The sequence below is a fragment of the Anabrus simplex genome, chromosome 2, assembly GCF_040414725.1.
Source record: "Anabrus simplex isolate iqAnaSimp1 chromosome 2, ASM4041472v1, whole genome shotgun sequence".
NCBI lineage: Eukaryota > Metazoa > Arthropoda > Insecta > Orthoptera > Tettigoniidae > Anabrus > Anabrus simplex.
In genome coordinates this window covers 380,460,751-380,477,041 of record NC_090266.1, presented here as the reverse complement: position 1 = coordinate 380,477,041, position 16,291 = coordinate 380,460,751, and the positions used below count along the sequence as shown (strand labels likewise).

Genomic DNA, 16,291 nt, shown 5'->3' with positions numbered 1-16,291 from the left:
CTCAATTGTAATCACGTAGGCTGAGTGGACCCCGAACCAACCCTCAGAACCAGGTAAAATTCCCTGACCTCGCCGGGAATCGAACCCGGATCCTTCAAGTAAGATGCAGGCACGCTACCTCTGCATCGCTGAGCCGGCAAAACCTATGGATAACAAATATAAGTTGAATTACAGTTGGTAGAAGTTGCTTCCTTAGCTTCGCACCGACGAGGATATGTCTTATCGATGGGATAGGTGAGGGCTTGTAGTGGGAAGGAAGCAATCGTGGCCTTAACTAAGGTATATCCCCAGCATCTTCCTGGTGTGAAAATAGGAAACCGCGGGAAACCATCTTCAAGGCTGCCGACAGTGGGGTTCAAATGTACTATCTCCCGAATGCAAGTGCAACATATTTTCAATATACATAAACAAAGGGATTATTCGCTGTAGGATTGTTAACAATACTGGTTAATAGGTTTTACTCGACAGCCTCCGTGTGGTTGCGCCCATGGAGCCAAGCTCCGCATTCAAGAGGTGAGTGAGTGCGAACCCCACCATCTGCAGTCCTGAGAATGGTTTTCTCTCGTTTTCCATTTTCACTTCCAGTCAAATACCGAGGCATTTCCTGTTCACAAGCCACAGCTGATTCCTTCCACCTCTTACCCAGTTTCATGCATCATCAAATCATCATTAATTCCTCAAATGAGGTCGGCGACAGGAAAGGCATCCGGCCGTAAAACGTGGCATATAATTTCATCTCACCTCATCCCCGACCCCATACCAGGAAACGGGACTACATTTGACTGCCTCCGTGGCTAAGCTGCTCAACTGCCAACCTTGAGGTCCCTGGTTCGATTCCGGATCCGCCACGAATTTAAGTGACCGGAGGGTTTGGAACGGGGTCGTGCCTGCCTCGTGATGCTACACGGTGAATAAAAGGAGCAGAGAAAAGGAACTGGCCACCCTACCTCAATGAAACTCCTACTTTTCTGTTTAAATTACTTTTTTCCTTCCTTATGTGTTTTGTAAATATGTATATATTATACATTGCTTAGTTATAATTAGTGGTAGTAGTAAGTTCTGTTAATATTGTTATTATTTGAATGTATTATATCATCTGTAATTAGAGAATCAATAACTCTGTTGATGATAAATAAACAAATCAAATCAAAAGTCTTAGTATGTGTGATGGAACCAGTGTTTGGACTGAACATCCGACAAACAAATTTTATTTAAGAAATAAATATTCTACTGTGATTGAAATTCAGTATCAATAATCATATAGTCAATTTCTATCTGCTATTTGTTCACTCTAACGAAAATGGACCTTCTGTGGTGGGAAGGTATGCCTATTGATGATTTCACTGCTATATTCGATTATGAGGAGGCTGAGTTTACTGAGTTTGCCTTGGGTCATAGAATCTCGTAGATAGTTCTCTATAAGTTTTAGCTTCGAAAACTCTTTCCGCCGAAGAAATGTTAACATGAATAGTTCAACGCCGTCCATAAGTCTGGAACGCTAGCAGCTACGATCGAATTCTCTATTACTAATAGATTTGTAAAGTCAGCTACTGAGGTTAGTGATGCTATATCTTTTTTCATTTTGGAGAAATACTGCTGCGTTGTGAATCTCTTCGCCGGAAGTAGAATTGAGAAATTTTGGGAAAATAATTTTGAATAAATTATTAACATTGTGCATACCCTCAAATCTTAAATTGAGCTACAGTGATGTCAAATAGCCTTTTAACACAGTGGTTCTGAAGTATGGTTTTTTAAATCTATCCTGACACTAATCATCAAAATGATTTTTCACTATTAGATTTTTTCAGATTGTGGTAGAATTCCCCAATCCCTTTGCCAAAACTGCAGCTGAAGACTTTACTTTTTCAAAATGATTTCGGTAGCAAGATAATTTTATCAGCTCAATTCTGAATAACGAAAAACAAACTCTACATTTTTTACTGTAAAACTGGTGATATTAGATTAGTACATTCTAGAATCTTTGTTTGCAACACTATCTGAACATTGAATTCAGATTCTCCTATTGTTATTCTTAGACCAACAGCTTGTTATATTTCTTCTTGTTTCTTATACTGTATATCAATATTATTTTTTTAAGGAGCCTTAAATACGTCGACATAAGCATAACGCAGGGTTTTAATAAACTGGTACCTCGAAGACCAACACGTTGGGCGCAAACTTTTAAGGTACTTATCAAAGATACTGAAAGTTCCCTTCTTTATATACTCAGGCTAAAGCAAAGATACAATGTTTCCACTGTATCATAAATGGACATAACTTCTTGAATCCCACATGCAGCATTGTTAAGTACGGTACTAGATTTAGATTATGCTCCGCACAATGCACATATTTTGCAGTTCATTGTCTTCGTTGAATTCTCGTTTTGACACCCTTGCCTACGCCTGACATATTAGCACAACCGTCATACATCTGACCACAGCATTTAGTTGATAGGAATTCCTTCACTCTTCCTGATGAAGTTTGATCGTGTACTTCACGAAAATCTAAGAAGCTTTATTGTTCACGTTACAAGACTTACCGGTTACATCATGTGAAACGGTAATATCTGAGGTACTTGATCTCTCTCTGTTGTGTACCGTGTTGTATATGAATAGAAAAGAAAGGGGAAGCTTTAATGCCATTAATAATTTCTTTTCAACTGATTTGGATAGAACACATATTAACTCATTTTGAATTGAAGGGCTCAGGTACTTTTTAGTTTTTTTTTTTTGTTTATTTATGAGAGCACGTAACATAGGTTCGTACTTTGCGAGCAGTTAGGTGACTGCTAGAAAGTTTCTACTGTTTGATTTTCCAAATTCTTCCCGTGTCCCCGAAAAGCTACATTTTGGATGCCAGTGTTAATATCGCATTCACAATATGCTTAAGGACCTGTTACCATTATGCTCTCACTTTTCTTTAGTTCTGAACCCTTTTTTTCTTACGCTACGAATTAAAAAACGCTCGCATTCAAATGTGCGTAACTAAAAAGAAATAGTTTTGTGTCGTACTATACCGGTACGTTCGGTTAATCATCTCCAATATCGGAACCCTTCCGTCCAGAGAGCCAACGTAGTTTGCAATAAATGGAGTCATTTTCAGATGAATAACACAACCATTCTCTCCAAATTCTTTGCCTTGTCAATGTGAAATATTCGAAATATTTAGTGGAAAAGGTTCTGTAACCTACTTATCAGTTTAGGACCCACAGGCTGATACGGGTTCTGTCTAACAAAGAACTGTTTAGTTTCATTGACTACATCTAAACCACAATCTAGACGATCATTTCAACATTCCCCGGTTTTGACAAGCCTAATTATAATTCAGGCGTTTTTGTCACTTTTTCACTTTTACGACTAGTATCTACCTTATCACTTTTCACTTTACAAGCGTATTCATCTGTGACACTGTAAAAGGAAGCATCATCTGTGAATGATACACTAAATTAGAAATAGGAGGAGAAAAAATACCCATTTTTTCTTTCTTAATCTGTTTACCCTCCAGGGTTGGTTTTTCCCTTGGACTCAGCGAGGGATCCCACCTCTACTAAAAGGTTGTATTCCCCGACCCAAAGTCTCTCATTGCAGAACAATTGCAGAATCATGCTTGCTGCACTGCACGGGTCAGTTGTTCCAGAGTTGTGGGTGGCTGAGGACGGTTGGCCAGTTGTTGACCCATCATGTACCACACATGCTCAATAGGACTGAGGTCCGGGGATCTGGTGGGCCATTCTAAGGTTGTGATGTCGTGGAGAGCTTCTCTGGAGATGCGTGCAGTGTGAACCCGGGCATTGTCCTGCTGAAACATCCCATTAGCTATGTTCGCCATCATAGGGACAACCACTGGATTGAGTACCCTATCAACGTACTGTCGAGCAGTCATAGTGCCCTCAACAAGCACTAAATGTGATTTCACATTAAAGCCAATAGCTCCCCAGTCCATAATGCTTGGTGTTGGCCCTGTGTGCCTCTCGACAATAAGATCTGGCGGCCCCTCTCCCCGGTACGTCGGCGCACACGATTCCGGCGATCACTGCAGGCAAGACAGAAGCGCAATTCATCACTAAAGACGACCCTATGCCATTCGTCGATCCACGTCGATCTTTCTCGACACCAGGCCAGCTTTACACGTCGCTGTTGTGGGGTCAATGGAACACCTTCTGCGGGGACACGGGCTCGTAAGCCAGCTGCACGCAGGCGATTACCAACCGTTTGTTGTGTAACGTGGGGTGCTACAGCTGCTCGAATTTGCGCTGCTGTTGCATGGGGTTCCATCCGGGCCATCCGAACGATGCGGCGATCCTCTCTCACAGTTGTCTGTCGCGCTGGGCCTGTGCCAGATCTACGAGTGTGGGTACCTTCATTTGACCACTGCTGCCATACACGCTGTACCGTAGATGCCTGTCGGCCAACACGTGCAGCGACAGTCCTTAGCGATAATCCAGCCTCACACAGCCCAATTATCCGAGCCCTCTCAAACGGAGACAGTTTGTCGTCGAGGCATGTTTGACATGGAACACTTCACTGCACAGACTGCAAGTCAACTACGCCACACCAGAGTCCGTATACTGGAGTTGATTCCTCCGCGACCAATCACGTGGGGAGACATGTAGCAACAATCCAATGGGTCTGTAACTTTGATCGTTTACATACCTACATGGCATCGTTCCATATCTTGAAAGTCAACACAAACGACCAATGCCTTCATGGTGTTGCAATTTCCATTTCCTTAAGTGCATTAAAATAACCTGGTGCAGCGTTTTTGAGAGGAGAGTGCCGCGGTGTTACAAGAGACGGTAAGGGAAAGTATTGTTTACAGCTGTGATGTGTTTCACTCAACACAATTTGTAACTGCTGCTAGATGCAACGTACAAATCGTTAAAATAAATAAATAAATAAATAAATAAATAAATAAATAAATAAATAAATAAATAAATAAATAAATAAATAAATAAATAAAAAAAAAAAATAACGACTATTTCCACTGATTCTACAAAACCGTTGCAATCTGTTTTGACCATTTCTTCGTAGAGTGACATTAGGCTAGATATAATATTTAATTTTTGCGAGGAGACTGCGAGGCTCCTTACTGGCCCGGGCCCGACTGCATGGCTTAACATTACGCCCCTGCTACTACCACCCGGGCCAGGTGGTCCCAGGATATTTTCAACGAGATGTTACTCCTCTGCCTCCTCTTTCCCCGTCACTTGCATGATGGGGCCAATGGGTTAGTACTGGTATCCTCTGTGTTAACTTAACATATCACATTCATTCATTCATTCATTAAAAGGAGCTCACACAAAAGAAAATTTGGACACCCCGGTGTTCCTTTAAATCTACAGCTACTGAAGGGAAGTTAAATAATAATAATAATAATAATAATAATAATAATAATAATAATAATAATAATAATAATAATAATAATAATAATATTGTGTTTAACTCCTCTATTACTATTATTGGTCTGTCCACCCCATGGCTATGTGGTTAGTGTGCTGGCCTTTGGTCACAGGTGTCCCAGGTTCAATTCCCAGCAGGGTCGGGAATTTTAACCATAATTGGTTAATTCCTCTGGCACAGGGACTGGGTGTATGTGCTGTCTTCATCACCATCTCATCCTCATCACGACACGCAGGTCGCCTATGGGTGTCAAATCAAAAAACCTGCATCAGGACTCTCCAGAGGCCACACGGCATTTAAAATTTATTTATTGGTCTAAAGAGACACTGTAATACCAGAATTTATTTGGAGAAAGGTTACTTTTTCTTTTTTTTTTTTTTTTACAGTGCTATGAAACTAGTTACCATGTAACATAAACGGTAAGGTACACCTGTTGACTTCTGTCTCAGAATTTGAATATTTAACTCACTGTACACCACTACCTACAGCTCTGGCACAATCTGATCCTGAACCTGAGAATAGCCCGCGCTGTGCAGCCCCGAAGGTCCCTAAGAATGGGGAAGTCCGTTGTCCGGGATATCCGAGTGGTGAGGGCGCTACATACCCCGTGGGAGCGGAGTGCCACATCCGCTGTGTACGTGGATACAAACTGGATGGTCCTCTTGTCAGACACTGTGAGCCTGGAGGACAATGGACAGGGATTGCCCCTTCATGTATTCGTGAGTATAATTATAAAACTACATTTACCAAAGTGCCTTTTCTGGGAATATGTGGGACTTGTTGGTGTGGTTCATTTGTTCCACAGTGCATGATGGGGGAAGCATGTTGAAAATGGTGTAGGCCATTTGTATATATCTACAAAACCTAATATCAGGAAAATTTTCCTCCAATTTTGTACAACAGCCCTGAGTGACTGGGTTATGCCTCATATTTAATAATTAAATTACCTTCATTATTTCTTTGTCATGGGAGAAGTAGTGGCATATCCCATATTTGAAGTGTTTAGGATCATATTTGTCAGTATTATCTAGCAAGAATCTATAACAAATAGGATTCTCAGTCAGCCCATTAAAATGGATGCCTTATTATCCTGGATGAGTAAACAACTTCAGTTAATAATTCTCATATAAAGTGTGTTTCTAAAATAGTTTTCAGGATTTATAAATTAACAATCTTGAAGGAAAATAAGACAGAGGCTAATGTGCAAGTTCATGTCTGAGATGTGATTTCTGAGAAAATTGGTACCATATTTTGCCGTTGCACCTGCAAAAACTAGTATGTGAAATATTGCAAATTAGAACTTCATCTGATAAGGTTCTGTCAATTAAGGTTCAACATTGTGTGAAGTATGTCAAATAATTCTTGCTCTTAATGGTGTATGGGCTGTGGGTCAGTATTTCTCCCACAACATTAAGACATAGCAGTTTTCCCAGGTGCAACAACAATTTATCAATGTTTTGAAACATGATGTGAATGGTTACGACAGTGGCTACTGTACATAAGCAAGCATGTGACCAGAATACTTGATGGATGGCTGCATTTTCCATGGATAAAGTGCCTGCACAGCTTGTCAAGCTCTGATGATAGAGCACTCACTACAGCTCTAAAAGTGAGTGGACTGATATTGGAATTTGTCATCTAGAATAGATATTTTGGCAACTGTGTGAGAAGTGGTTTCCCAAAGAGATGCCTGTCACTTTTTTTCAGTCTACAAGTTCATTACAAAATAATTGGCCGTCAACATTAAAGCAGTTGTAGGCCAATTTACTCTCATTCCTTGTACACAATTAGCATCTCAAGGTACAGAACAAACACTTCCATGAAGGTATGCTGGCATTACCTTTTTGAACCCTGATGGTGGTGTGTTATAGCAGTCTCAAGTTTAGTAACATCAATGGTTGACTCAGTTTCTAGGGACTGGTGTCATTCAAGGCCAGGTTGTTGCTACTACACTCTGCTGTACAAAGTGGCACGTGGATACGCTCATGATTTACAACTCTCTCTTGCACTTAGCCATTCTTCATGTGAAATATCAAATGTTCTACGGCATACATATACAGTATAAACAGTCCTTTTAATGTGTGTGGCACATATGTTCAGAGTTGAGTAAAGTTGTAAGAAACTGGATTAGGTAAGTGATATAATCACTAGTTCCTCACCAAAGCTGTTGTGGATTGAATCCTAGCTTTTGGGAATTTTTGGATTGAAAAATCGTATCCCTGTGGTTCAGATTCCATGTAAAACTGCAGTTCCAGTGGCTATGATCAAGATATTAACAGTCACGTAAAAATACAAACTTGCTTTTCATTCTTGAAAATACAGTGCCACTGAGATACGTGTGAAACTTATCCACAGCATATCTTATTTACAGTCTGAAGTACAGAAACACCTTGCATGTAGTCTATATATGTGCTGTATATGTTAATACACACTGCCTGACACCCAGAAGAAATGGTCGGGTGTCAATGTAACTTCGTACACTTACACACAATCGGCGGGTATGTAAATGATTAGAGTTGCAATTCTCTGTGACAGGTAGAATGGCCACCAGAGTACAATAGTGTTGTTATCAGGCCTGTTAGGGTATTTAAGGAGCACGAACAGTGTCAGATGTTGAGTGACCACTGTGAAGAACACGGAGATGGCATGTAGTCATGTGTGACAGTATTATCAGCACCTGAGAGAGTTTGAAAAGGGCCTCATTATGGGTCTCCATTTGGCCGGCTGGTCGAATCGTGCAATATCCATATTTTTGGGCCATTGGATGTGACAGTGCGCTGATGTTGGACTGCATGGGAGAGTGAAGACAGGCATACTCATCGTCAAGGTCCCGGTTGAACATGTCTGGCCACCACAAGGGAAGTTTGCCGTGTTGTGCACCAAGCACATGGTAACCCTTTCACATCTGCGCCTGTCATCCGAGAACATGTAATGAACTCCCTGAAACATTCTCTGTCACCCAGCATTGGTTAGAGACTAGCAGTAGCCGGACTAGGCTACCGTTAATACATCACAAACAGCTACATTTGAAGTGGTGCCATGACGGGGAAGCATGGACTGCTGATGAATGGCGTCGCATTGTGTTCGGCAATGAATCACGGTTCTGCACTACACCAGATGACCATCGTTTGTGAGTATGGCGGCAACCTGGCGAGAGGTCCCATTCCTCCAATGTTTTGGAGAGATACAGCAGTGTTACTCCTTACTCCAAGCGTCATGGTGTGAGGAGCCATTGGGTATGACTTCAGGTTGTGGCTCATAGTGATTGAGGAAACTCTGTTGGCAAAAAAGTACATCACGGACATCCTGCGTTCTCATGTGTTACCTCTCAAGTGACAGTATCGTGGTGCCATTTTTCAACAGGACAATGCTTGTCCACACACGGCACGTGTTTCTATGAACTCTCTGCATGATGTTGTGGTACTCCCATGGCCAGAAAAATTGCCAGATCTGTCCCCGATAGAACATATGTAGGACTAGCTTGGGCATCAACTCCATCCAAGAGCCAGTATGCAGGATGTCAAGGACCAGTTACAACAGTTGTGAGTCAGCTTGCCTCAAGAGAGGATACAACAGCTTTATGACAAACTTCCCAACTGAATCAGTGCATGCATCCAGGCCAGAAGGGGTGTAATGTCATACTGATAAGTGGGTTTATACTGCCAAGTTCTTTGTAAATTTGACTTGATTTTGTAATCACTGAAATAACATCACATTCCTTCTCAACACAGGTAGTTTCATTTTCTTTCCTTCTCCCCTTTTGGTTGTTTCAATTTTTTTCTATCAGGCAGTGTATATTTAGATAGGTAGTGCAATTTGTGCATTTTTGTGTTTGTACGTGTCGGTTATTTTCTAATTAAACATCTTCAGGTAGGGGAGACTGTTGTACCATGGAACACAGTTTACATTATTTTATTTCAATTTTGGGTGGTAAAATAACTTTTTAATCTCATAAATCTGACAATAAGTATCAAGGTTTCTTTTAAAGTTTTAGTATTTTACAATCCCATTTAGATTTAAAAAAATTATTGTAGTGAGATGTGAAGTGTTTCATAGTACGATACTTATCCCACATATCCACCATACAAAACAGTTATACCTTTGAATACAGGGAATATAGATGGGAAATGGCAGTAAATAAACAATTTAAGTCAATTTTAAATTTTTACTTCTTTTTTTTACAATTGGCTTTACAACATACCAACACAGAAAGGTCTTATGGTGACGATGGGATAGGAAAGGCCTAGGAGTGGGAAGGAAGCAGCTGTGGCATTAATTAAGGTACAGTTCCAGCATTTCCCTGGTGTGAAAATGGGAAACCACAGAAAACCATCTTCAGGGTTGCCGACAGTGGGGTTCAAACCCACTGTCTCCCGGATGCAAAATTTTAAATTTGGAAACCATTCATTATGTTCTCAGGAGTCAGTGCACGTGAAGAGGCATGTAAAAATACAAACTTGCTTTTCATTCTTGAACATACAGTGCCACCGAGATACCGTAGGAAACTTACCCACAGTACCGTATATCTTATTTCAGTCTGAATGTATAATCACTAATGTACTCTGGCAGCCGTTCTACTTGTCACAGAGAATTGTAACTCTAATCATTTACATACCCACTGATGGTGTGTAAGTGTATGAAGTTACATTGACATCCGACCATTTCTTCTGGGTGCTTCAGTTCTTCAGCTTTGTCTTGAAAAGGTGCATTTACTCAGAACTTTCTACAAAGCTGCTTCCTGAATTTCTCTCTTGAATTCCTGATGGTAGGAACAAAGGCAGCTCTTAAGTAACCTTGGGAAAGTAATGGCCTGTAGATATAGACTTTCTGTTACAGTTAAGATCATAATAAGCCCCCACTCCATAGATGTCAAGTTTTGTCCTGGAAGACTGACAAGCCATGAGTCTACTAACAGATTGTGGGAAGACTTCAGAAACCTATAAATAGTTCGATTAAGAGGTTGTAATTTATCAGAAGAGTGTTGGAAAGAAAAGTGACTATTGCAATGCCCAAATCAGATGCCATATCAAGAGCTTTGATACTAACATGTGTCTTTTGCTTGTCCATCAACAACAGAACTCGTTCTCCTTTGGAGGGCTTTACAAATTTAATAAAATTCCTCAAAATTATAGGAGGGTTTCTGCTTTTGACCATATAGTGGGAGTAGCAGCATCAAGTGATCCAGATGTTACAGTAAGTTATACAGTATACTACGCCTAAAATGAACTCAAGGAAACAAAGACTTTGGGGGAATATGAATCCCAGTTGTGCTGCTGCCACAAAAATATTGTGACAAAGGTGCCAAATTTAGTATATGTCACACCTCCAATCTGCCTTATTCCCTTTGGAGCTACTATCATTTCTGGTGTTTGGACTGGAGACACACCATACTTGTCACAGCTCCAAATTCATTCTGTTGGGACGCATCCAAAGTGATGATAAGCATTGTCAAAAATCAATATTGTATTTATTTTATTAAAACTGGTTGCTCTTCTTAAACGTGTAGCTCTTCTGGTTCTTTTGGATAGGTCAGGATGATGTTTGATGAATCCCCTCATCCATTCCTCTCCAGCTATTTCTTGTTTATTCCATGCTGAGAGTAGGCATATTTTGTATTGCTGGCATGGGCAAACTTGTAAGCCAGAGTCCTAACACCCCTTTTGGTCAAACCATAGTTCATTTCATGCAGTATTTTAATTTACTTCAGCAAACAATTTTCTTTAGTCTCAGAAAATAACATACTGTACTTTTCTGTTGTCTAATCTTGAGTTGCAACAGAAAGTTTCAGGTTCATTGTTAACATATTTTGACAAATGCCTAAACAGAGCAGCTAATATCACATTCCACATATTGCAAGCTTCTCTGAGACAGCCATAGCTGCTTCAATGACTGTCTTCAAGATGTTTGGTTCTGCCATGTTATCCGGTATCCTTTGGATGCCTCACTTACTTTTCAGCATAATCTAAAAAGAAAAGCAAAGCAAGAACAAATAGTCGTGTATTCCAAAGTACAACAGTAGCCTACATGTCTCAACAAATTTGTCTCCACCGAGCTCGATAGCTGCAGTCGCTTAAGTGCGGCGAGTATCCAGTATTCAGGAGATAGTAGGTTTGAACCCCACTGTCGGCAGCCCTGAAGATGGTTTTCCATGGTTTCCCATTTTCACACCAGGCAAATGCTTTCTTCCCACTCCTAGCCCTTCCCTGTCACATTGTCGCCGCAAGACCTATCTGTTACAAGTGATGTAATGTAATGTAATGTAATGACATTGTTAAGTCATAAAGACTCAACCAGTATTGAATAGGTGGTTTCAATAAATTATTGTTTAACATTTAATAAATACCTATCTGTGTCAATGCGACGTAAAGCAACTAGCAAAACAGCAAAAAATTTGTCTCCGTAAGTCACATGCATTGACTCACAACATGATAAGAAACACACAGTAGGTGGTTATAGTAACAAACACAGTTTTGTTCCTGTGTTACAAAGCATACCAAAAAGTAAGCAAACTAGATATGATAATATAGCTTTTGGGCTTTTGCCGTGTTAAGAAAGCAAGGTGAAATTCTTTATGTTTCGTGGAGACTTTGCTCCACGTCTTCAGAAGGAAAGCTTATCTGCCCACGTGAAAGGCTTCTCTAATAATGATGGTTTGAATTATTATTATCAGCTACCTTCTGGTATTTTTGAGAGTTTGAGTTTGACCTCATGGAAGACTAATTATATGACACTGGTAACATTTTTTCACTCTTTGATTCTGACTTCCATTATGAAGTGATGATAATAATTAACAATGAATGATAATGCCTAACAGTATGCTACAGTTCGTATAATTCAGGGTGAAGTAATTATTGTTCATTGTTAATATAATCTATATATTTAAAACACTAGGTTGATTCTTTTTACATCGATTTTGAGAGAACGGCTGAACTGATTGACATTGTAAAGTATTCTGATGAAAGCTCTTGGTCTGTAGATTTGCAAAGTGTCTTTAAAAGTATAAAAATTTCTTGCCGTATATTTTAAAACTAGCAGGATACCCGTGCTTCGCTACGGTATTATACTGAAATTTGTAATTGAATGCTTATTGTTTTAGATATAAAATACGCCGAAATTCGCAATCTGACTCATTTTCTGCGAGAATCCGCCAAAATTCGCGATCTGACTCGTTTTCTAATAGATAACGGCAAGTTTCCTCCCATTTTTCAATCTTTCTTTCCAGCAATCGATTTCGTACTTCCCGGGCTAGGTCCAGGTATTCCACCCGGTCAGTTGGGTCCCTAAATCTTTGCCATCTTTTCCTATAAGAATTTTTAATATGGATCAAATCCTTCAGGAGATCCGGCGTGGTGTCGTCTTGGATGCCTTGGTGGCACTGAACCCGCGCCCGGACTGCATTCTTAGTCATTACCTGTCCAGGACCCGTTTCCAGGGTGGTCCGCACATTTGACGACGATCCAGAACATTATTATTATTATTATTATTATTATTATTATTATTATATTATTATTATTATTATTATTATTATTATTATTATTATTATTATTATTATTATTATTATTATTATTATAATAGATGTTCTGGACCCCACAGCAAGATGCAAGACCGCTACTTGGCAGTAAATTACATCTGCTGCCATTGTCATTGTTGACAATGTGACCAGCACCCCATTGTCGCGCGCAGGCAAGTGTGCGGGATTACTGGCGATGCGATTGACGTACTTCCATGCATTATTGACCTTATTATAGAAGTGAACAATTTGACGGTCAATCTCATTCCTATCGTTTATTTCAAATGTGTTTAAATTTTTATTTATATGTCAGGAGAATCTACTGTAATCTAAGAACGTTCTCCGAAGGAAAAGATGGCTGTCGAAAACGAACCCAGGAAAGATGAAAAATGGTCGGTTTATGATCAGAATAAGTACATCGAAAATCTACAGCCTGTTTCCAGTCATTCGACAGGGTCAGGAATGGAATGAATAAAGCCCCATCTATCGGCGACAATAGGAATTATGTCGGCTGCCGAAGCACTCCTCTGGGGAAATGATCGATGAATGACAAATGAAATGAAATATTGGACAGTGTTACTGGAATGAATGATGACAGAGAAAACCGGAGTATCCGGAGAAAAACCTGTCCAGCCTCCGTTTTGTCCAGGACGAATGTCACATGGAGTGACCGGGATTTGAACCACGGAACCCAGGTGTGAAAGGCCGGCGCGCTGCCGTCTGAGCAACGGAGGCTCCTTATAAGTACATTATGAACAGTAAAATCAATTGGTCTCACCTCCATTTACACCCCACCGCCGTTAAATTTATTAACACACCCCCCCCCACCAAAAAATTAAAAGATGGCGTGTTTCTTTACGTTTAGAGACTCCAAACACCAATGTTCACGTCCATTACCTTCAGTTTTGAGATATAGCCTAGGTATCCCCATAAAAATAATTCACTTTTTCACTTCCTATCACACTCGCCCCCCCCCCCCCAAGTGAATTTTCCGGCAAAAAATACTTGTTCCTTTATCAGTAAAGGATCTTCTAAATACCAATTATCAGGACTCTAACTTCTTCAGTTTTTGATTTATGTGTCCTCATGAAAGGAATTCAAATACTTTTCACCCCCACCCCCAAGATGATTTCACGCTCCCCCCAAAAACGCGTTTTTCGTTGTTTTAAAGGAGATTCAAATACCAATGGTCACGTCTGTAACACCTTTAGTTTTTATTAGATGTATGTATTCTCATACAATTAAGTCAATTAATTTTTCAATTCTTTCACCCCCCCCCCCTTCATTGGATTTTCCGAGAATACGTGTTTCTTTACTTTTAAAGCAGATTTCAAATATCAAATTTCACGTATGTAACATCTTCATTTTTGAGATATCAGAAGCCTAATTAATTAATTCAACACCATTTTCAGTCACTTGTACCCCCCCCTCCACCCAAGTGGTATTTCCGAAAACTAAAAATACACGTTTCTTTATTTTTAATAGAGAAAAAGAAAATACCATTTTTCATATCTGTAACATGTTAAGTTTTTGAGATACACTGTAGAAATTCTCATTTTAAAATTTCATCCCTTTTTAGTTCCCCTTAAGTGGAGTTTCCAAAAACAAATCACCTATGTTTGTATACATTTACAGGAGATTCCAAATACCCACTTTTTACGTGTATAACATTTTACGTTTCTCAGATATTCTGTAGATATAGTCTTTCAAAAAATTCACCCCAATTTGTCACTCCTGTTTAACCGCCATTAATTGGATTTTCCGAAAACAAAAAAATGCATGTTTCATTATTTTTAAATTTGCAGTTCTGTAATATCTTCAGTTTCTGATATATATGTATCCTCATTAAAGGCATTCAACCCATTATTCACCCTTTTACACCCCTCTTATTGGGATTTACAGAAAACAAAAAAATACGTGTTCCTTTATTTTTAAAGGAGATTTTAAATACCAATTATTACATCTGTAAACTTTTAAGGTTTTAAGATGTAGACACACTCATTTTAAAAATTCACCCCTCTTTTCACCCCCCATTATTGGGATTTTCCAAAAAACAAAAAAATACCTGTTTCTTTATTTTTAAAGTAGATCCCAAATAGCAATTTTTACATCTATTAACTTTGAAGGTTTTGAGATATAGATACCCTCATTTTAAGAATCCACCCCCTTTTCACCCCCCGCATTAATTGAATTTTCCAAAAACAAAAAAATACGTGTTCCTTTCTTTTTAAAGGAGATCCCAAACACCAATTTTCAGATCTGTAATATCTTCAGTTTCTGAGATAAAAGTATCCTCATTAAAAGCATTCAACCCCTTTTTCACCCCTTTTCACCCCTCCTATTGGGATTTTCCAAAAACAAAAAAATACATGTTTCTTTATTTTTAATGAAGATTCTAAATACTAATTTTTACATCTGTAAACTTTCAAAGTTTTGAGATATAGATGCACTCATTTTAAAAATTCACCCCCTTTTCACCCTCCCATTAATTGGATTTTCCAAAAAACAAAAAAATACGTGTTTCTTTGTTTTCAAAAGAGATCAAAAGTACCAATTTTCAGGTCTGTAATATCTTCAGTTTCTGAGATATAAGTACCGGTATCCTGATTAAAGGCAGTCAACCCTTTTTTCGCCCTTTTTCACCCCTCCTATTGGGATTTTCCGAAAACAAAAAAATACGTGTTTCCTTATTTTTAAAGAAGATTCTAAATACCAATTTTTAGATCTGTAAACTTTTAAAGTTTTGAGATTATTTTTAAAATATGTAGCATTCTCATTGGACGGTGCACTCACCAGTACTTCCAGGTCGCCTGATCCATGAGAGCGCAGAGCAGGTGGCACAACAGGGGAGGTGAAAATGGGTAGGCACTCATGTGCAACATCTTTGGGTACAAACATGCCAGATGGATTACTCCTCATCAGCACTCATAGCGGTGTTCTTCACATTTCATCCAAAGACACACATACTGGTTGGGGAACCCTCGCCCTTTCGTCATTAACGAGGAAATGTTTTCCATTCAATTATGATTGTGCAGCATTCACGAGAAGATTGCATGTGTCCTTTAAATTTAATTTTGTTTTAATGCAAATATTCCTAGTTACCTGTGTACATAATTGTTAAATAGAGTACCAGTAGAGATGAAGAATTTACGGTAGCATGAAAACTGTACTTGATTTAAAGTTCTGACAGACCGAGCTCAATAGCTGCAGTCACTTAAGTGCGCCCAGTATCCAGTGTTCAGGAGATAGTGGGTTCAAACCCCACTGTCGGCAGCCCCGAAGATGGTCCTCCATGGTTTCCCATTTTCACACCAGGCAAATGCTGGGGGCTGTACCTTAATTAAGGCCATGGCCACTTCCTTCCCACACCTAGCCCTTTCCA

The 16,291-nt window shown here is 39.5% G+C and overlaps 1 protein-coding gene across 1 annotated transcript in view; it reads left to right on the top strand.

Annotated features, from left to right (window-relative positions):
* LOC136863557 (fibrillin-2) overlaps positions 1 to 16,291 on the top strand; it is a 618,768-nt gene that overhangs the window by 525,741 nt on the left and 76,736 nt on the right. Inside the window, exon 12 of the mRNA XM_067139937.2 lies at positions 5,888 to 6,118. Within this exon, the coding sequence (XP_066996038.2) occupies positions 5,888 to 6,118 (231 nt within the window). The remainder of the gene's footprint in view (positions 1 to 5,887; positions 6,119 to 16,291) is intronic.